Source organism: Ornithodoros turicata, chromosome 5, assembly GCF_037126465.1.
Source record: "Ornithodoros turicata isolate Travis chromosome 5, ASM3712646v1, whole genome shotgun sequence".
NCBI classification, from domain to species: Eukaryota; Metazoa; Arthropoda; class Arachnida; order Ixodida; family Argasidae; genus Ornithodoros; species Ornithodoros turicata.
Window position 1 is genome coordinate 72,098,218 of NC_088205.1, and position 23,315 is coordinate 72,121,532.

Sequence of the window (23,315 nt, forward strand, 5' to 3'; positions counted from 1 at the left end):
ATGCCATTGCAGCAAAAATAGTAAAGGAGGAGATAAGTTGACTTATCCCCTTATTGTATACAGAGGTTCGTTATTGCCCGCAAACTTGGATCAAAATGCTTACCACCGTGACTCTGAGCATCGTAAGAGAACACGTAACAGCGCTCTCAAAACTTTACTTCGGGTCGGAGCTGTGTCAGTACGCTACGCAAGTAAGCCAGCTGTCTGCGCAGCTCCCCAGTTTCTCTCTCTCCCCTATTGCCCGTGTAGCCACCTCATTGGTCAATCGCTCCCAAATAAGGGGACAACATTTCAAGGTGAAGCGCGTGTGGTTTAATCTGTGGACCAGTGGCGGCCGACCAATGCCCCATAATCGCTGCCGTCTGATTGGACAGACACTTGGTCACGTGGTTTCTCCAAACTTTACCCTCTCCCCAGCGCAGAGACGAACTGATACAGCACTTACCGTTTACATTGATGTGATCGCCCACCACGTCCCCAGTGCGCGATAGCGGAACTATAAGGCACTACGGGGGGTTTTACAGCACAACTCACACGCTTAGCGGACTATGTTTTCAAACGTTTATTGTCCTCTTACCTCGTAATAGCTGCTAACGCTCAGACGTTTTTACTACTTTAATCTACACTGAGTACAAAAGAATTCTTCTCGTGGTCGAACAGCTACCCTACGTCGCTTCCATTGTTTCATCATCGTATACCCATTGCAGCGTTTGAACATATAACATTGTGACGTGTCATCTACTTATACGCTAGTTACTTTTACTAATTTCAGGAAGAAATAGAAACATGTTCAGATCACGCGCACGAAAGCTGACCATAGCACGTGTGACCCGTACCACGGTACCTCCACAGCCTTCAAACGATCATGTCAATATCAGCTCCAAATTTGGGAATATATTACAGAATCCCTTCGTTACACTATACAAACATGACTTTCATTTGAAAATCTACATAGGAATGACAATCACTTTGTCCACCTTCAATTATGTTTGTCATTTGTATCACCCTCAAAGGACATATCTCCCTGTACATAATCTTCCTCATGCGAAAAAGCTATAGACTGTGAGAGCATTTACATGAATGCTACATTCAAGCGCAAGCTGCCACGTAGTATTAGGACGCCATGTCACTGAAACAGTTCTCGGCCAAAGATCTTTGGACTGTCGACAGTTTGGCACCTTACGTCTTTGACGAACAGCAAAATAAATATGGTTACATTATTATACTGTACATTTTGTTACAGGCACTAGCACACTAACCAAGCAACGGAGTTTCAGCGTACATGAGTTTGCCCTACAAGGATGCCACCTGGTTGGTAGTGCGAAAGCTAACCAACCTGTTCAATGCACGAGCTGTACATAACACGTAAACATTGCAGGAAACCGGCTAGAATGGTTTTAGCGTCATTCACAGTATCATACAGAATCAATGTGCTTCTGGCATACGTTTGGGGGGTGGCTACGAATTTAGGGGTACTGTTTTGCGGAGGTGAATGTGATTACAGTATTTGCGGTAATTACGTCATAAAGGATATATCAGTAGGAGGTTAGCAGGTAGCATTAAATACTGCCGGCAACCGTAACGTCGGGCGGTCCTGCAACGGAACGGGGCGTTAGAGACGTGTTGGCATACATTAGTTTTGGCATGTGAAGCGTGCTTCCCCAAGTAATTACATTATTACATTTGACATTTAATTGCTGTAACAATATTAATTTTTATTACAAAACTGATTGAAGGTATGTGGCGTGGATTGGATATCACGTAAGACGTGCCAACAAGCTAACAACTTCCAATAAAAAAAAAACTAAGAAAGAACACACTTTTTTTTTTAAATACTGTGCGTGTAAACCGCATACGCTTTCTTCGCTGTTTCCTATTACATTAATTTAGCTTCTCTCGCGCTATCAAATCATACACTTGAGATCGCAGTAATAACCGGTCCGGTTGGCAACCGTTCGGGGACGGGTTGGAAGCCTGCTTGAACCGTTGCAGTGCACAAAAATAATACGGTACACTACTACAATACAATGGTACAAATGATTAATTACCCTTTGATTACCCTTTTAATTCCAAGGTTTACATCAGGGGATAGTTAGCGACGCCACGATCACACGTGACTCGCGAATTAAAACGCGAAGTAAAAATTACGATAATTACTGTGTTCATTATTATTATAACTTTGCAGAAACTTCATTCTGTACAAAATGCAGACGTGGATAAATCCATCCTGTGTATGCAGCGGAGACGACGAAACTTACATTACGTTACATATTTTTCGCGTGTCACATCGATTCTTAGTGTGACATCAGCACACTGCACCGCAGTCGTACGCCAACATACGAATGCCAACGCGCCATTCCGCACAGGCGAAAATTTCAAAATTTATTCACGCCAGGTGGCGGTTGTGAAGAAACGTTCTTCAATGCACATCAACTTGTCTATGTTATATAGCAGCAGGTGATTGTACTGTTTCAGATGCTTGCGCGCACGTTCACAGAACAAAAGCAAGCCTCGCTACCATGGAAATAACACAAACTGAACACGTGACTGAATAAAAGACAGCTATTGGCCAGCACTCGCGTTTGCAGTTCAGCCCCAACGGGATCTACTTTGTTCGTTGACATCACGTGTGAACACAACACATTCCAAAATGTTTCCTCACCTCTTTCGCACTCCCCCTTTAAAAAAAAAACTATCATGATCATTATATCCAAGAACATGCTGATGTTGAAAGAGTTCTTTCATGCTGATGTTACCGAGAGAGTGTGTTCAAAATGGAGAACGCTAGGGATGAAATAACCTTGTCAAAGTTGTACAGTGTTATGCTACGCGTAACATGTGAATTCTGATGTGCGTTGATGACGTAGCAGACTGATACTTTGGAACAAATCGATGTTTTTTGTCATAATAGTGGGTTCTCCTGTTACGTTTGGTTGTCCTACACGAGTGGAAGTGTATTAACGAAACAACGCCTGCTCATGGTAGAGCCGTTAAACATTCCTTGGAAGGTTAAAACAATGATCTATTTATTTTAATGTCATACTCTAAGATTCTTTTAAATCTATGTAAGTCATGTTCAATGTTAAATAACACTAGAAAACTTTACGTTGAGAAATACTATTAGCTTTGTCGAGGTTTCCAGGAGATAGAAAGGTGCTTCGTTAAAAGCATGTCCAACTGGTAATGTAATACTTTCCTGCGCATAAAGATATGTGGACCACATAGATGTATTCGCTTCGCGTACGTGTATTGAGGATTACCAAAGAACTCTACATTGGAAACGACGCTACCATATTCCTAAGCACTCGCACCACGACACGTGAAGCTCTGAAAGGAGAGGAGGAAGAAGTTATTCCTTCCACAATGTAATCCACACCGGGATGTTACACGATGTATTATGTGGTGGTTTAATTAAGAAAAGGGCAGGTTGCAGGATTAAATGAACTGAAGTTAGCACTGGTCGCTGTAAGCTCTATCCTTCACGCATGTCTGAACAGGTCCCACAATAATTCTGCAAAATATTCTGCAAATTCTATTAGAGCTACCGGTGCAGTAGCTGGATTATTTTTCTTCAGCAAAGCTTATGCATCATATTTTTTATTTTTTTCACAATTTTTCAAAATAAGTTCTGCAACCGGTAAAGGTTCAAAAGCAATTTAAAAGAGAAGTCCGGCAGCATGCCCTTTTCTTACCGCAGCAATAATATTGAACTGAAATCGCGATATCAACAGAAATAATTTCAGTGACTTATTCGAGAGAGTTACTCTCACGTTACAGTTACAGGGCTTCCACTTAATTACAGCTGCAATGGAATTACAGCAAATAACGAAGCACACGCATACCGTTAATTTAGGACCACAGAGTAAACTTGGAACGATTACGACGGGAAGATTGCGTTATGTGCCATTCGTAATATGACAATAAATAAAACTAATCACCCGGTGTGGCTTTTAAAAGAATAACTCGCGCCCTCTCTCCTTTTTCTTTCTTTTTTTTTTTTTACGCTTCACCATCGTGACTTTTGATTCAGACGTTTGTATCGTTTGTGCTATGTGGAGGGCGCTCTGAGGTTAAACCGAGCGCATTTATCCTCCGTGGAAGAGATAATAAACCTACCACCTAATAAGAACGTAATTATGAAACACTCCGAAGTACACTTGTAAAATTCCATCGCGCTTTTTCCGCGCTATGGCACAGGTATTGGCACTAATTCAAAGCTCACAAGTATACGGATTCAATATCCTTTCTACCAGTATTTATATATTTATATCGTATGATAAATATTCCCGCGGTAGCGTTAAAGTGCCTCTACGGACAAAAAAAATAGGTCTACTTTACTTCGTATTGCTGTCAGCGAACATGAAGCTTAATTTTCTAAAGAAAAAAAAAGGCAAAAATTACTGCGAGCTCTGGGGGTCTGTCTCCTAGCAACAGCGCGCGCACCTTTTCGGTCTCCGCCCCATGTTGGAAAACTGCCAGCTGCTGTGGGGAGGAGAAGGAAAAACGTTGCCAAACCGGTGATTGGCTGCACGCACAATGACGTCATACTTCTTCATACCAGAAATTAATTTCATGATGCTTGGACGTCAGATAAAGAAACAATATTTTGGGAGAATACAGTGTGAGACACGTGGACACCGATGAAAATAGATTCGGCATGATCCTGAAGATAAGAGATTCGATCCGTAGTGGCACTTTAACTCAATCAAATCTCGCGTGTGGAACATCGATTGATTGAGTGATTGATTGATTGATTGAGAAAAAAATAAAGTCGATGTGTCTCACTGGTCAAATTTCTGTGACCTGCCACAAAAACAAAAGGCGAACAAAAAAACTAAAAGAAATAAATGAGAAGCGAAACAAAAAGAAAGCGCGAAAACTTTGATGCTGTGGAAGTGAACCAGATACACAGAAGCTCAACCCGGCGGTTACTGCGTGCTCAAAAACTTACGTCAAAGATCTTCCATGCGATGCCATGGTGAATATTGGTGAAACATGGTTAATATATGGGCCGCGTTCCAATTTCTGCTCGAATTCTGGTGACCCGCAAAGCATTCTCTCTCTTGCGCGGGTAATGCTGTGTGACGCTTCATAACAAAGGCGGTTCTTAAACATATGAGCCTATAGGGTGTTTGAGCAAATATTCCAGCATCTATGTCCAACGCATAAGAGCGCTATAATTGATCTATACTTGATCCCTCCAGCTGTAGAACAGTGTTTACTGTCGCCATGCCGTCATTTTCAGCGAATATTCAGCTGCGACAGTATGAACAAAGCGGTTGAAAATTGGGGGGTAGGCAACGCTACTTGAAATAATACAGCGTGTGTGTTAGCTACTAGAAAGAATGTGCAACAACCAAAAATTTCGAATGCGTACAGCATTAAACACTCAGAACACTTTTTGCAATCGCCAACTCATTGAAAGCACACAGTGAAGCACAGGCTTCACTTATTTTTCACCATCCGTGATCATGTGCACCTCGCAAGTACCATACGACATACACAAGTCCTATCATTAAGGTTCCGGGTCTCTGGATTCATGCGAAAAAAATTCGAAAACCTACGTCGGCAGAACTTAAAGGTATTTGGATTTACACGAATAATTGTGCTTTTGAGTGTTCCAGTAACCGAGAGCTCAAAAAAAAAAAAAAAAAAATGCCCTGATGACTGCTTGACGAGGTTAGTTTCCTTTTGTGTCGAGACTGCCTCGTGTCGCGGGCTAGCCCCGGCGACAAGGAAGAGGGGATCTCCGGGGAGGCACCCGTGTAATTTGGGTTAACGCCATCTTTGCCTAGATGCAGTTCAACATTGGAACCACTGGACAGCGACTCTACTCGACATGAGGGAATTTTGGGGTCATTCGTAGGTCATTTCGTAGGGTCATTTTTTTTTCTCCGAATGTCTGATATCAACTCACTTTCAAAAATAAGCGACGAAAAACTCCGAAATCACGGGAAACAATAAATTCCGAAAACTCCGAAAACCCGGAACCTTACTTATAATGCATATGAATGCCCCTCATATTAAGAATACCCTTTCCAACGCCGACACATCGGTATACAGCTCGAAAGAGCAATCATATCACCGTCACGCATCTCAATATTTTTCCACCATTCATCTACATCAAGGCCCACCAGCCCCAGTTTCTACAGTGGCAAGCTTTGGCTTTACGGTGTACGGCCGGATAGCTTCCAAATCTGACTGTGTGTTCACTGCTGCATGCTAATTCAGCACCTATGTGGACTTCGTTTCACTCACTGTTGGCATTTGATAGGGACGTGTTATGGTCGACACCCGCAAAGCACTAGCAACTAGTAAGGAACACCTGGCGTTCCTATATGATCTAAGCGGTTGCCCTGATACCTTCACGCGCGTGCCATGCAAGCTCGTCAAACCATATTACCACACATGCACTGGGATGGTGTCCCTCCTCCTAACCGGGGAAACACCCCTTGACCTCATCATTCAAAATTTTGTTATTGTTGTTGTTCCTAGGCTCATAAGAAAACGAGCACGCGTCTACTATTCACACATTTCACCCGTATCGCCCAGCGACAATTAAAACCACAAAGTATACCAAACGAGCATCGCTTGCAAGACCTTGCCTGTAAGACAAAACAAGCACACTCATCACACGCACAACAGGTTTCCTTCACAAAGAGTCGTCGGCAAAGACACGCGCAGACAAACACAGGCATCCAACAGCACCTTCTCCAGTGAAGGTCAAATCCAACCCATGTTCATGGGCTTGTTCACAGGTTCGATGCCATACACCCTAGCAAGGAACGGAATAGAGCCGTTCGCCGGCGAGTCCTCGTCATCTTTCAGGACGTCCGGCTCGTCGACCACAAGTGTGGGCAACACCGCACTCTCCTTCTCCTCTACTTCGCCATCATTCTCCTCAGGCTGCTCCGCATTCGTCGGAGCCTCCCCTTCGAGAGTGCCGTTGATGGAGTTCCGGGGTGTGGGCACTTTCGAACTGGCACAGCTTGGAATGGGGGACAGCTTGCAGTCGGCCGCCAGAACGTTGCACGAAGCGTTCTGGCGGTCGCCGATGGCCGCACGGGGAAGCACGGAAGACGGCGGGGCGCTCACAGTACGGTGTGCTTTTCGCTTCTCCGACGAAACTTGCCGAATCTCGTGGTCGCCAAAGGCGAGCTTGATTCTGGACCTACTGAAGGTGAGGGTACCGAACTTGCGCGAAAAGCGTCCGCGTATAGATAGCGAAGTCTCTGAAGTTGAGTCCTTCTTTGGGTCAACACCGTTGACTGAAGATTCGCTCGATGTGGAACTCATGGTCTCTTCACTGCGGCTACGCGTAAAGGCCGCGCGGGCGCTTCGCGTGGCCTCCACAAGGTTACCCCATCTGCCGCGTTTCTGTTTGCTTTTTTTGCTGGTGAGACGCGCCAGGCGGGCCAACCGAGAGACGGGTGACTTCCGTGACGTCACGTCTTCTATGTTGATCTCTGGAGGGCTGGGCACCGACCCCTCAACCAGGCCGATGTTGAAGCCCTTCATGAGGCGACGCTCGCGTTGGCGTCCTTTCTTGCCTCCTATGCCTACAAAAACCCAAGCCTTAGCTATGTCTCCCAGACGACAAAGACTGCGTGCGAACGCGACCAGAACATTCCCTCTCCAACATTCCATTATGTAGGGCTACTTGACTCTACGACTACCGTAGAAGACGCCATGCTGTATCATGGTAAACATGCGCTGCAAGAGCCGCACCATACCATTCATGTGGATACATTTGGTACAGAAAGCTGACATTCAGTCGTAAGCGTGACTACGACATGCACGCAGCCCATAGTAACTCAAACGTGATTAAACTTAGCATAGGAGTGAGACTCCAGAGAACCATTTCCATGCATCGCAATGACGGAACATGGCATAGTGAGACTAACGCAAACATCGTGACTAGATCCGTCCCTGGATTGTCTGGAGTACACAGACAAGACAGCCAGTCCAGACCTCTGTCCAGGCAACAGAAAAACCTCTCAAGGCATGTGACGTTGCTCACAAGTAAATTTGTATTAATGCAACAGAAAAGTGCCGTGCATTCCCTCACAGTGCAAACCCATAACCAAAGTGTCAACAACAGCCATGTCACCCAACACCCCCAGTCTTGGATTCCTTCTCAACAGGAAACTGTCGGCCCATGCTGTGAAAATTTAGCGACTCTTTGGAACTCTCTTGCCGTTCATGTGCGACGGCAAGAGTTCGAAATGTCCGCTAGATCTTCACCACTTGTGCTGAACACGCAGTAAATTAACCGTGCGAGACGTCCATGCAAGCATCCAATAAGATAATATCATGATCACCTTGACTCTGTCCGCTCGCAGTTGTTGTGTTAAAACCACTGTTCTTGAGAACTTCCAACAGCTCGTAGCGGAAAGATGAGATCTCCTGCTTGATTTCGTTGACGTCATCTTCTGTCACCCCCTGGTTGTCCGCCTTGCGCTGCTCACTGGTTACGTAACGGCGCACGAGGTTTCGCATGATCGTCTGGAAGCAACGCTACCTCAAACAATGCACACCCACCGTATACTAACACAAAACGCACATACAGTACGACATCCACAAGAAACAAGATAAGCTGAGCACCACGCCTTACTTGATACTTCATGTCTCGTTCGCTGGCTTGCCGTGCTTTTTTCTGCAACCAGAAAATGATGTCGATAAGACAACAGTTGAGTGGTCATCGATGGATATGTAGTGTGCGAACAAGACTAAAGTCATGCGGACGTGTGTAATATGTGTGAGAAAACGTTGAGACTATTATGTGCCACCGTACACTACTATACAGGGTGTTTATTGTTTACCCGTTGCAGAATTTTTGTTAAAAAACTAGCAGACCAAAATAGATGCCGTTTTTGCAGTTCAGTTCGGCGGCCACACCGACATCCCCTCGAAGAACGTATGCAACTACAAGATGACTAATTACCTAAAATCAATAATGAACTCTTTAATACGGGGATTTCGGGCGCAAGCGGGAGATCAGAATGATAGACCATCCTAGTTGGAAGCCATTCCACGTTTAAAAACATCCTGAAACACGCACCTGCGTTAAGATATCCATCCCCGAATTTTGATATGCAAATGAGCCGAAACCGAAACCGAGGCGACCTGGAATGCAGGGGCTAGAGCCCTCATTTCACGTCAGAGGGCTATGTGATATGGAGCGATGGACAAGATTGGAGTAGGTGCCGACCTGCGGGCCAGATAACCCGCTTTCCAACCTAGATAAGCCTCCGTCGGCGAAGGTGATGCTCTTCTCTGGATCAATTTTTCAGTTTCGGCTCATTTGCGTATCAAAATTCGGGGATGGATATCTTAACGCAGGTACGTGTTTCAGGATTTTTTAAACATGGAATGACTTTCAACTAGGATGGTCTCTCATTTTGCTCTCCCGCTTTTGCCCGAAATCCCCTAATTAAAAAGTTAATTAATGAATTTTAGGTAATTAGTCATCTTGTAGCTGCATACTTTCCTCGAGGGGATGTCAGCCTGGCCGTAGATCTCAACTGCAAAAACGGCATCTATTTTGCTCTGCTAGTATTTTCATAAAAATTTTGTAACGCATAAAAAGAAACACCCTGTATTTTAGCTCTCAGTTGCTGTGCATGATGAAAGTCGAGATCACTTCAAGCAATCAAGGTTTGATCAGTTTCGCATTTACCACGAAATGAATCATCTACGTTTGACAGGAACTCTTTACCGATCCTTCCTAATGGAAACCTTAGATAATACCGGGAACCTTGTCGACCATCCCTGTGTGAGGCTCAGTGTGACAAGTTTGTAGTCATTATCGACCAAAGCGATGGGTCGCCACAACTCTGAATAGTTCCCGGTTGCTTGGGCATAAACCGTAATAACTCCCAAGCGTGTGAATGACAAAGGTAGGTTACCAGCGTCATCCCTTGACTTAGACATCTACGTACTTTGACGAGATCTACTACTTTCAAAGAGACTTGAGGCATCGTCCCATCTTTTGCTTTGCGAACAGTTGCGTCAAGGGTATCAACGCAGGTGAAATATTGGAACATATTCGGTGGAGCTGCCGCCAATTTGCGTTACTGCGGACACGAATAGTCTTACTTTTGTTCGGAGCTGACTGACGTGTCAAGCACGTATAGGAGCCCTATAGGACCAACCACCGACCTGACTGGCAGCGCACTCGTCGTACCACGGCGAATGGACACCAAATAACAGCTAGGCAGCTGTGGAAATTGTTCAGTTCGAGAAAGTCGAAAAGTCGAGGACGGAGTGCAAATAGATATTTCCACATATGAAACGTGGATATTACAACAGTTGCCAAGCGGTCGTCAAGCTTCCTCACCCTTCCAGTTGACCGATCCTTCCTAACTAGTCTCAGCAATGGTCTGCCCCACAAATTTGCATATTCCAGGTACGTCAAAATCATTGCTGGAGTCATCCACGTTGTGTATTTGTGCGACGAACGGGTGCTCTATATCAAAGGGCTTGATGGCCTGAATAATAATAATTGGGTGTTTACGTCGCGAGACAACTGAGCTTGATGGCCTGAGCACAGCTGGTTGAATTCGAAGGCCTCAATCGTAACCTTGTTATCAGAACAATGAGAGGAACGATGAACTCACACCCCTCTTTTGCGAAATTAAGTGTTTACTTTGTGTTCGAAAGTATAAATGGCGAGGGCTTCGCGGCCTACTGCTTCGCATCGGAGCTTCAAAAATACGTCTGGAAGAATAAATGTGCATTGCCGATGTTATTGTAGCGGATATTGTTGTGAAGAAATCCTATTACGTTGGGCTAGGTGGGTCTATCCCCCCGTAATCCTACTGCCTTTGGACAGAGAAGAAAAGGAGAAGGACGTTCTACGAAGGCTTGCGAGTTCACGTGTCCATTCTACATGCCGTCCATGCATATGTTGTCCCTGGTCATTAAAAATAAATAAAAATGGGCCGCGCTCAGTCGTGTCCGAGCCGTATTTTTTTTAAATTCCGTGTTAGCGCCGCGAAGCAACTGTGGCTATGAGCGGCGTACAAGATGTGGACAGACGGAGAGAGGACACCAGGAAGGAGTGGGGGACAGGGGGATCAGTATGCGTCCTGGGCCGACTCCACGAGGAACTGTGCCGTCATTCGTCTGGAAAGTCTCCGGAAAACCCAGGGAAAACCTCAGACAGCACAGCCGGTGGTAGGATCCGAACCCATCACCTTCCAGTCTTCAGCACGACCTTGGGTACCACCAACAAGCGGGACGCCTTAACCTGCTCGGGCCATGCCGCTGGTCCGAGCCGTAGTGTTTTACAGGAAAATGTCACGATCTCCGACTCCTGTGCTCCTTTGCAGGATTTTAGTGAAAGAAATGCAAGTCTTTACTCATTTATTAAAGAGAGTAAGGGCTCGCTGTGCGCGCCGGCAGTTGAATTTGCCTCTTCCGATAATTTTCTTGGGCCTTTCATAGCTCTCTCGATCGCTCGGTGCTGGACTTTGGGGGCTTTTTTGGGTTCCTCTCGAGCCATCCACTCTTTTGATTGCAGTTTCTTTCTATTCTGATAGTATTGCGGTTTCATATAGGCCGACATTCTGGAAAAAATTTGATATTTCAAACTTGCAAATTTATAAAATTCTGGTTATTGTTGTTGTTGAAGCCAATACCGCTTAAGGTCCAGGTAGCACATCTCAAGCTCTTTCCTACGACACCTCGATCGGCGTCCTAGCTTCAAGCGTTCGCGAGATAGACTGCCCGCAAGGTACGCCGTACGCGTACCCCTATAATTCCGTCTCTCTCGCACGCGCCCGCCACACCCAGAGACTGCGTCCCAAGCAGCACAATGTACTGAAAGTCGAGTGCAATAGGGGTGGGCGGTATGTGTCTTATCAATGTTCTTTAGTTTCAGGAGTCTGTTCAAGGCCTTCAACCTACCCGTCCACCCCTATTGCACTCGACTTTCAGTACATTTTGCTGCTTGGGGTCAGCCGCCGCAATGACCTTGTTAGCTAGAATCTTACACGTGTAACCTATCTGGATTTAGCCGGTTGGTTGCTATCGGTTTATTACTCAACAAGTTATCGCGTCATGAAATTCGGCAGAATTCCGTTGCATCATGCGCCAAACCGAACATATAGACGTTTCCGCGTCTAAAAGGATTCGGGACTGACTGTGTTTCTTTCTGGCCCACGGATACAACACCAACGAAGCTACAGTGATAACAGGATGCGTGCTATGAATGATAAGACTGCTCCCCACGTAAGCCTTACGACAGTGTGTATGTAAAAAGTGATATCAATTACGTAGTTAAACTCGAAGTACTGGTCATCCTCCACGAGTTACTGCATTTCTTATGCAACACTCCAACACTCCGACACGGCAGTCAACGAAGGTGAGCCACGAACCCGAATCGTCCTGAGATGCTCCTTCTTGGCCGTCCTGGAGTTGCCGCAAACCTTGCGGTAACACCACCTAGCTAAGTAGACAATACTCTTGGGCGTCGGTATTACGTTGAAAGGCGGAGGTACCGTTCCGCCGTCTTCGAAGTAGCTCATCCACAGCTTGCATCGGGCAAACTTCCATTCCACATCGGCATGTTCCTGGAACGGGACAACGGTCTCACCTTTCGTACCTTAACAGACGTGACACTGACAGGCAGGAATTTGGAAGGGCCGAATAAACTGAACAACCCTCTAGCCTATTACGAGAGATAACGGGTGCGTATGGATGTTGGAATGGTACTGCTCGCGACACCGTTGTCTGAAATCTGCGGCCTGTGGTTGAGCGGTGCCCTATCGGCGGTGTCGCAAACGAAGGAACTATACAATACAGTCTCCTAGGGGAGGCCGCTATCCCTCTCTCTCACTCTCTTGCTAGCAGACGATGCCCGGGTATCTCATGGTTACCTCTCCCGACAGGTGACGACTGAGCGCAGCCTCCCCTCGGAGTCGGTATTGGTATAGTTCCTTCGAGCGCGACACCACCGATAAGGGACCGCTCCGCCACAGGCAGGAGTCAGGAGATTTCAGACAACGGTGTTGCGAGCAGTACACACACGCTCCAAACTAAAAAAGGCTATACCGTTATGTCTCTTTGCACGATATTATCTTCGTCGACATATCGTGTATCAAACGTTTGGAAAGTAGTAGTTTTGAGCTGCCGTAAATGTTTGAGCTGTCGATTATAAATCTAAATATAGCATCGATATTAACAACAAAAGATACGGGCTGTGCTTATTTTTGTGCAACTATCCACAGATTAGTTTCATCAGTTGCGAGCTTCCACGCGCATTCTTTTATTTCCCTCCAGATACCTCGCAAGAGAGAAGAGTGGGTGCCTCAAAAGAATTTCGAAATATAGTGTGAAGCAACTTCAGGTTACCCGTACTGATCAAGCAATATTGGGAATATTACCGGTGGCATGTGCAAAGGGCGGATAGATGGACAAGATAGGTGCTGGGATGTTGAAAATACATGCACAATTCCGTTATGAGAAGGAACAGCTTCAGCTCACTCTGTGCATGCCTCACTCGTGCAGTGCGCCAAGGACTTTTCATATTATTCATTAAGTTAAGTAGAGACATGTATCACGAAAGAAACAGGAGGATGCACGTCAGGATGCCATGCCAGACAGTTGCGGAAGGAATAACGACATTTAGCAGAAGGATCACATCACACCTCGGCTTACCCTGTGCAAGTGGCAAGAGTCTCATTGAAGACCTCCGGAGCTGTTGTAAGGCTTTTGAAGGCGTTACAGCAGACGTTTAGAGACGTATACGATAAATACAGCGTAATTCATCTACATATAACAATAACAGTACTTCTGAGTAATATTTTGACTCATTTTGATGAACATTAACCTCCTTCGTTCCATTTTTACCCGCAGTTACATTGAATTACTCGACGTCAGCAGCGTACAAAAGTCGGGCACTAAGGCATGGTGTAAACGTCGCACCAGGGTGCACCAATTAATCACTCAGTCACTTCAATCAATTAATCACTGGTCGCCACGTTTACCTATTTCCTCGTTTTTATTGACTGCACCTTTCTTCGTAGTAATACTTTGCATTAGGAATTGTTCGTTATGGACGATCGGAGGTAAATCAGCGTGCATCATTATTTCAGATAAAATTTCTGATTAACCTCTTCTGGATTACACTGTATTTATATCAGATACACGAGAAGGAAGGATGCCATGCAGTGGGAAATACATAGAAGGGCAACACGTACTGAAAACGGGCCTACCGATATCATCTGGTAGGAGTGGTTCATCATGGCGATGAGCAGGTTGAGAAGCACGACCACGTTGATGACGCAATAGGAGCCAAACATCAGCAGTCCCCAGAAGCGAGTGTAGCTTTGGATCCCCGAAAGTTCGAAGTTGTCCAAGTCGATGAGGCCGAAGCTCGCCCAGAACAACGTCTGGGACGACTCGAATAGACTGCAATGTGACAAAGATGAAGGGAAAAGAAAATCAGTTTATGGCGTACTCTTTCATGTTTTTTGAGTACCTGATGACTGAGTCGAATGAACTGTCTTTCATGTGTGACTGCCCCATTAGCACTATAGTATCTGAGTGATCATGTCTTCAGCTACAGTCACGTGTAAATCTAGTCCGAATTTGTATTTTTTAGCTACAGTCGTGACGATGTAAGGCCAACAACGGCAAGCTGTTACCATCACCACCACCACCATTGAGTGATAATTGTAGAATGTCAGTACGATTACGGAAGCCACGCGTAGGTTGGTTTCGTAGTCCCTGCAGTAAAATACTTCTTCCCGTCGTCATGCATGTATAGCTGCTGCCGTTGTCAATTCTGAATTCCCCTAGGGCGACAGTGACTTCCTAGAGCACCCTATTGGTACAATCCATGTACTGTTTGGGGCACGGTTGTCTAAAATCTCCAGCACGTGGCGGAGCGATCCCCTATCGGCGACGTCGCGCACGAAGGAACTACACCAATACCTTCCCCGAGGGGAGGCCGCACTTTACTGCTCTCGCTAGCAGACGACGCCGAGTATGCGATGCAATGCGATGGTTCTCCCTCCCGACAAGTGGCGGTGCGTGGCCTCCCCTCGGAGACCATATTGGTACAGTTCCTTCGTGCGCGACGTCGCCGATAGGGGGACTGCTGGGCCACAGGCTGTGCATTTTAAACAACCGTGTCCCAAACAGTAAAATTCCTTGTTTCTTTGACGTTTTGAGAAACATGCACCGCTAACAACAGGCCCAAGAAGTTGTTGAAAATGCCTCAGTTGTTCAGTTCGCACGAATACTTTATGCAAATGAGGTAACGTTCGGGGTTTTTATTATTCGACAGTATTTCTCAATGTGATAGAATATGTATAATTACTTGGCGAATCGCCGCCATGTGAAGCAGACGCTGTGGTCGCTCCTGTATGCCGAGGTGCCGGCCTCTTTGTTGAGCTTGTGGCACATCTGGCGTTCGTTGTCCGCGTAGTACCACAGGAGCTGGTTTATGCCGCAGGCGAAGGCAAATAGCACCAGCGTGTACACGAAAAAGAACTTGACGATGTCGATCACCATGCGGCCCAGAGAGATTTGCAGGGGTCCAAGGTGAGGATTCACCGAGAAGATGTACACAAGTTTCAGGGAGCTGGAAAGCAATAATCATTACTCGCATTTTTGATGCTGTTCTCTATATTACGCAGGTGGTATGTAAAAACACTAGAAACAGCGTCAACGAGGGGAAGGGACTACTGGGTTTATTTTATTTATTTGGAGATACCACAGCCCACTAGCTCGCAGGCCGGAGTTCTTGGTTCTAGTAATGCAGGCATAAAATGACCCAAGCAGCAAAATGTACTGAAAGTCGAGTACAATAGGGGTGGACGGTATGTGTCTTATCAATGTTCTTTAGTTTCAAGAGTGTGTTCAAGGCCTTCCACCTACCCGTCCACCCCTATTGCACTCGACTTTCGGTACATTGTGCTGCTTGGGGGGAATCCGGAGACTGCACGTGATAACGTGAAACCAGATTGTTTTTTTTGTTTTTTTGCTAGTTTTAGACAAATTTCACTTCATTTTACTTTTTACATGTCCATGTCATTCCTTCTTGTTTCATTGGTGTCCCTGCAATGCAAGTAATGCTGCAAATATTGCTATCATAACTGATACTTTATACGGTTCTACGGGAAACCGGAGATACACGAATTCAAAACGATACAGCGCAACAACAAGGACAAGAAGGACAAGCACAGGAACTGTGCCGATCCTGTCTGATTGTCTGATCCTTCTTCCCAGGCAGCACAATGCACTGAAAGTCGAGTGCAATGAGGGTGGACGATATGTGTCTTATCAATGCTCTTTACTTTCACGGGTCTCTTCAAGGCCTTCCACCTACCCGTCCACCCGCATTGCAAACGACTTTCAGTACATTGTGCTGCCTGGGTTGTCCTCGTTGTGCTGTATCGCTTTGAGTATATACCAACTCGTTCAGCTTTCCGCATTAACTGAGTTTATATACGAATTCTAATGATACGGCGACAGGCTATGCACTGTGCTAGCACGTACCTGAAGATGTTGGCCGTTGCAAAAAGCCCTTCTGCTATGAGGATAGGATCCCATGCATCCCATTTTTCTCTCGGAAGGTACGCAGTTCCAGTGTTCTGAGCAATTTCTTTTTGAACCTATTGCACGCAAGAAAAGTTAGCCTCGGCTTTTCTCGCACGTCACGAGACGTTGTATCTCTTACCTGTAAGTACGCTATGACTCGAAGTGCTACTGTCGCCACGTACAAAGAATTTGTTATAAAGTCTATTATGTTCCACATGTCGCTAACGTATTCTCCTAAACCGAGATCCCAAAGTTGTTTCATTTCACTCCATATTAAGCCTGCAAGAGACGTGTGCAATGAATACGTGCGAGCATACCAAAAGTTGAGCGCAGCACAGGGTCGCCCAACACACGCAATTCTTGTAGCTACCCTGAAGCGGTCGCTTATAGGGTGTATTCACATGACGCCAAACGAACACGTTTGGCTGCCATAGTGATGGTTTTCACTTTTTCGGCGCAGCTACCGTGATTATCCAGCGTTTGCTCGAAAACTAAGCCTAGAATGGTGTTTTGAAATCCGGTCGCGGCCATTCGCTTCCTTTATCCCGGAGGCACGTCGTCATTGTTGTCCTCACGTTTTCTTTTACGAAAACTATGGTTGCCGCATTGGAAAATAGCGCATGATGTTCGTCATCTTTCAATGCGGCTCGCACGAAAAGTGACCTCCAGTGGGAGGAGCTTACGAGCATGCCACGTCACAATGTGACGTAGGTGAATACACTCTAAGGCAAAAGCACCGCCTTGTCCTGATCACACGTCAAAGGTTGTGCATAGCAGTACCAGTCCTCTGTTTCCTAGTGTTTTACTGCACGGGATCAATAACGCTATTACCATGGACAAAAAAGTAGAGAAACTCCGACTTAACATAACAAAATAACGAGGTTTACTCAGACGTTTCGTCCGTCATGCGACGGACATCATCAGTTCCAAACAGAATGAGAGATGAGACGTCTGAGTAAACCTTGTTATTTTGTTCTGTTAAGTCGGAGTTTCTCTACTTTTTTGTCCAGTTATGTCGTCTCCCGGCCTTTGGATTATTTTTGCAGCTATTACCATGGTCGGAACAAGTTGCACAGACACAGCAATCGCGTCGCTTACCAACGGTTTAGCCATTGGTCATTTTATTGTCACGGGTATGCCGACGTTTGCAATGACATGCGACCAGGACCTGTCCACGGTGCACTGCGTTCGCCTGGCACGCTATCGCCGATACGTATAGGATACGTAGTAGGGCGCCCCCTGTGGAACGCAGTATTAACCTGCACCGCAGTATTAGAACGTACCTGACACCCAGGCTAAGATCATCCACTCAACTATACTAGGGGCTGCTCCACGTTTGGTCGTAATATCACTTCGAACTTTCATCTTCATCTCTTCGCTTCCAAACCATTCAACCACTACAGTCTCTATCCTCTGAGACGCCAGCATCAAAAGAACTGTAAGCAAACGTATCACGCAACATGAGGAAACAAAGATTAACGAAACATGACACAACTCTACTCACTTCACCATATTACAGTCAACCTTCGACGTATGAACAATCAAAAATCATGTGAAGTTGCGCACAAAACGATGGATTCGATGTTTCTGAATGACCGTAAGGAATGGAAAATGGAATCATGATAAAAAGACAGCTTGAGGGAACTGGGTAGACGCAACGTTTATTTTTTAGAAAGTACACTGACCATCTTTCTCAGGATAAACGCTAACCTTAGCGCTTGAATTTCCATTCCCATTCCTCCCTCTCGTCTGCTTTCTGTGGTCTTATGTTGAGTGTAATGCATTGTAGCCTAGACGTGATTCCACGCAGCTTAGTCAGTGACACCTTGCAGCACCAAGTGCAGCACAGCAGCTACCACCGTCGTTATGGTGCTTGCGCAGGTTTGACTTTGCAATAAATATAGCTTCCAAGACAACAGAATTGCTGAAGTGGAGTTTTTGTTCTGGCAGATATCTTGCTTATCCTCCGCTGATCACTCTAACTCTGCTCCTCCCGATGTACTCTTTCCAAAGTTCACATGTTCAGAAGGGCAGCAATCTACCTGTTCCTGTCCTTCGAACTTCTGGTGGGGAGGTCCCCTTCCAGGTATATTGCTACTCTACCCCTGACCATCGTGGACACGTGGTGTTTTCTTTACCTTTGGAAGATGGAAAATAACTCTTTTACATAGCAAGTCGGCCTGTGCCTGACTAAGCTTTCCTTTCTTCATTCTCTTTCTCAATAAGCATATCACACCCCCCCCCCCCCCCACACACACACACATTTACATATCAAGCTGGAAGCGTTCGGGTATTCCACGTTCGTTCCCCCACTAATGCGTTCAGTTTGGAAATCAAGGGTTCATAAAAGCAGGTTAAAAAAAACAAAAAAAAAACAGAGATGTCTTGTCCCACGAGGTTCCCTCGCTGAAAGAACGGGGTTCGTAAATCGAGGGTTCATAAGTCCAGGGTTGACTGTACTTTGTTCGCATGCATACTACCTAAAAATGGCGAGAAACTCACATAGAAAGGTAACGTAGGAAGCGGAATGGCAGATGAACTTAATGAAGGGCTTTCGTAGCGTCCTTCCGAAATCGGAATGTGGCGCTACGACGTACGCTATGGAATATACGGGGAACAACATTCCTATCTTCAAAATCTGCAGAGATTGTAATATGATATTTTTCCTACGAAATCCTGGAAGGCCTTCGTACCAGATGGACGCTAAGAGTTGCTGCACATTGGGATGTGCGCAAAACTGAAAAGTAAAAAAAATAAAAAAATCGAGGTCAGTCGTGGTCACGTAGAAGGCATCAAGAGCAACGCGTCTCACTTTTTTCTGTTTGAACTTGATGGCCATTTTCAGTCGACTCAAGTGCATTCGATCTCCATGTTCGAAAGCTGGACCCGTGGGATCGTAGTTAAGGAGCACCTCCAGTTCGTAAGACGTCCTTGTGTGGTCCAGGAGGGCTGTGGCGAAGTCTTGGCACTTTCGGCGTAGTTCCTGCGAAAATAGTTCACCGACAGTAGGCATAAAAACGCGTCATGTGCAAAAATGTATCACGTTCCAAGTAAACGTTCGAACGTTAAATACGTCGGCCAGAAGCCAATGACTGGAGGAAGCACGTAACCTGCCATTCAAAAAAAAAAAAAAAAAAAAAGCCGTACAAGGAAAGTAAATCTGTTAGCTACACATATCGTATGACGAAACTGAACTGTCACAACGTTAAACAGTGCCAAGCTGGAAACTAGATGTCTTAACTCGCACGTAGGACGATATTCCGGGAAGACCCTAATTCATCTGCATATCTCTAAATAATATCAACGCAGAATGACGTATACCATGCACTGCGCCTGCAGCACAACACGCGTCCGTAAAGCGTTTGCACACTTAGGCCCTGAATACTCAAATTGCTTTCGAATTATATCGACTTTCATGGAACACCGCTATATCTCGTAAGTTGACGAAAATCACGTTGCAGTTAAGGTTACACGGTAGTTGGTTCAATACGTACGCCCACGCCGCGACCGAGAGGTGAGCAGGATTCGAATTCCGGCACCCGCTCGCTGTCTGGGCGTTTTCCCCGGGTCTTCCCCCACACGCTGTGAGACAAATGCCGTCAGAGTTCCCTACGAAGCCGGTCCAGAACGCACGATTTCCCCTACCCAGCCGTTTCTCTGTCCGTCATTGTCTCTATCGCTTTCTCAGACATGTCTCGGTATAACCAACTCAACCTAGCCCTGTCTTAACCACAGTCCTAACGCTAGTCCTACACGGGGCACTACTACACCAGCATGTCTGCTGTCAGACCTTTCGGCAATAACACGCCACAAACAAACCGAGCAGCTGACAGATACGCCGATGGTTCAGTGGGTGAGTCAGTGTATCTGTATAGCCATTGCTAGGCGCCATTGACGCGTATATACGCTGAAGGAACCTCACCATGTACTCGCTCTTGAATTCATGTTCGAGGAAAGCCAACCTCCTGAGTTCGCCACTGAGCTCGAATGCCGTCAGAATGGGATCTTTGCTGGACAGAGCAATCAGAGATGGAGAGGCAAGAGCACGGTACGAATTGATGCGCGAACGCGAATGACGGAGGGAGTCTTCGCACCGGGACCGGACACAGTCCCCGCAGCTACAGCGGACACTGTGCGGTGCAGGAAACGTGTAGCCGCGGTCGAGGAGGATCTTGAGGATCTCGTAGTTGTCGCGGTGGGCCGCCAGGATCAGGGGCGTCATGTCAGGGGTGAATGTTGCCGTGTCCCGGTCGATGGCTTCCCAGCTCTGAAAACAGAAAAGGTGATCTTGTAACAAACAAATCCTTGCGCATTGTGGCAAAACGCGTTTATGTGCAGTAGGTTTATAGGGACATCGTTGGTGGTAATTTTTTTTGTGACGTCGTCACTGTCACGTGGTCCTACAGGCACACAGTCCTATCCCGTGATTTACCCTATGAATATACCGCTAAAAAATTTGCTCTCCGTTCTGCAACTGTGATGGGCAGTGCTGTTGAATGTGTCGACTATTTTATCTTGTTTTGGCAGTTTCTTTGGAGCAGACAAACTGTACTTCCTATAATTTCTTCGATGGATCTTCATACGTTTCACCATTCTGGCACGTTTAAGGAGCAGGCCCAGATATTTGTTAGACCTTTTTCAGTCTGGTCAGCCGTGTGTTCTATCGCTCCAGGCCTCACAGTGTCCTTCATAAACGTGCTGATGTAACTGCAACGCCATCAACGAAGAACATTATCTGTATTGCATTCATACTCCCGTTCACTGCGCTGTATCCTTTCCGATAGAGTACTCATGCGGAGTGGAGTTCAATTCCAGCCCAGCAGCATAATGGCAACTGTTTCAGAATATATAGCAAGTGCAAATGTTGTGAAGCATTATAAGAAAAGTTTTACTGCTTACGTGGGAAAGCCGGATACCATGTACTAAAGGCCCTACCTGTTGGTAGGCACCAGACAAAAGTGAATCAATCAATCAAAGACTGAATGACGTTACTATCCGAAAGGTGAGTTCTGAAAAGCTTACTGAAGCGTGCCGCATACTTATCGAAGTCGTCGTTTTTTACGTAACACCTCGTAATCCGGAAATAATAAGATGATTGTAGGCGGTAGGTGTACCGTGGTAGGTACATGTACGCCAAGTTTGTAACCACCATGCAACCATAGTTCTGATTCAGCTTCTAAGCGCCAGAGCACCGGCAACTGTAAGACAGCGTTGGTACTTATTACATCCGTGCTTTTGTGCTTTTTAATTCACAGACATATACAAAATTTATTCGTACCTACTATCGGCTAATCGCAGATAAAAGATTATGTGCTGTATTAAGTACTATCTCCCTCGTTTCATGGCTTCAATAGTGAATACGCGGTACAAAGTAGTGGTCTCGTCGTCTTCTACATCGTTGCATAAAACTGTCTGTCGCCGTCAGCCTTCTGATCGATATACAGAGTGTTCTTACTTTTTTAACGAGTACATATATTTTAATAAAATATGACAGCATCGCAGATGTCGCCTCCCAAGAGAGTTATGTGGCCCTGAGGGCATTATGTGCAAGAGTGTACGTAGCTACTAGATCACTAATTACTTGAAATTCATTCACCAGCATTTTAATCACAGGTCTTCGGTCAAATATGAGAGAGAAGAATAGGCGGCAGTCATTATTTAAAGTGACATCAAAAATGCAACAGTGCAAAAATTTATCAGTAGCACCTGGTCCCCCGACGTGAAAGGGATGTTGTCCTTCCTCCACTTCTCTACGTGCACGTCTCAGGATTTTAAATAACTGGGATGGCCTTTGAATAATGACCGCCTCCAATTCTTCAACTCAAGCACGTGCCTCAAAAGCTCCAATTAAAAAGTTTACCAATTGACAAGTCAGGGTAATTAGTCACAGAGTATTTGCATATTGCCGTCCACAGAGTACCCGCCTGGCCCTTCAGTCCATCAGGAAAAGCGGCATCTGTGCCGCTCTTATAGAATTTTTATGAAAGAACATTCTATCGAATAAAAACAAATACCTTCTATGTATACATTAAGCGATGACGGACAATGATGGATGCCTACGAATTGATATAAGTACCCCACAAATTAAGGAGATGACGAGAACAGAAGTAGAAAAAGGAAGTTGATTAAAAAGGGTGTTTATGAAGCGGTTATGAACTACTTAAAAGGTGCTAGGGAAACTTTACAAAGATATGTACGTAACAGCTGTGGCTCCCCCTGAACAGGTCCTGAAGAAGACGGCGCCTCCAACGTTTCGCAGACGTCCTTGTAAACGGCTTGGACATCACTGAGAACCGCGTTTTCCTCCTTGCCCTTAAAGGGGCACTGAAGTGTAAAAAATTTTTCCTCAAAAGAGTAAAAGATTCCGTTACCTTGACAACAACACAAAAGGAACGTAATTCATCCGTTGCATGGTTCATTATTTAAGAGCGAAAGATACCCCAATTTACGTTTTTCCTGTTCCTCTCGTTCCTCCCAAATTTTATTGCGCAGTGACAATACACCGCAGAGCGAAAATATTTTGCATGATGACTCCTGGAGAACAGCGTCACAGATGTAGCAGGCGGCGACAATCCTTGCTTACAAATGCAGACTTGCGAGGCAGATACCTGTACATTCCCTGCCTGCAGCAGGTATATGTCTATAATACAGAAGCACAGCAAATGCAGCACTTACGCGTGCCTTTATCCATGCCTTTATCCATCGTATATAGTTCCAAAATAACTGTCACCTGACACGAGTACATTGCAAGCCATACACACAGC

The 23,315-nt window shown here is 45.7% G+C and overlaps 1 protein-coding gene across 5 annotated transcripts in view; it reads right to left on the reverse strand.

Annotated features, from left to right (window-relative positions):
• Positions 1–553: 553 nt before the first annotated feature.
• LOC135394719 (transient receptor potential-gamma protein-like) overlaps positions 554–23,315 on the reverse strand; it is a 228,440-nt gene continuing 205,678 nt past the window's right edge. For 2 of the 5 annotated variants that reach the window (XM_064625607.1, XM_064625608.1), the window contains 11 exons: positions 20,474–20,818; positions 19,054–19,534; positions 17,835–17,987; positions 16,691–16,830; positions 16,510–16,625; positions 15,329–15,592; positions 14,205–14,415; positions 12,381–12,575; positions 8,615–8,656; positions 8,322–8,505; positions 554–7,559 (listed from right to left, as the gene is read on the reverse strand). In XM_064625607.1, the coding sequence (XP_064481677.1) occupies positions 6,724–7,559; positions 8,322–8,505; positions 8,615–8,656; positions 12,381–12,575; positions 14,205–14,415; positions 15,329–15,592; positions 16,510–16,625; positions 16,691–16,830; positions 17,835–17,987; positions 19,054–19,534; positions 20,474–20,818 (2,967 nt within the window). In that variant the 3' untranslated portion in view covers positions 554–6,723. The remainder of the gene's footprint in view (positions 7,560–8,321; positions 8,506–8,614; positions 8,657–12,380; positions 12,576–14,204; positions 14,416–15,328; positions 15,593–16,509; positions 16,626–16,690; positions 16,831–17,834; positions 17,988–19,053; positions 19,535–20,473; positions 20,819–23,315) is intronic. The other 3 variants (XM_064625611.1, XM_064625610.1, XM_064625609.1) reach the window with 3 other exon arrangements.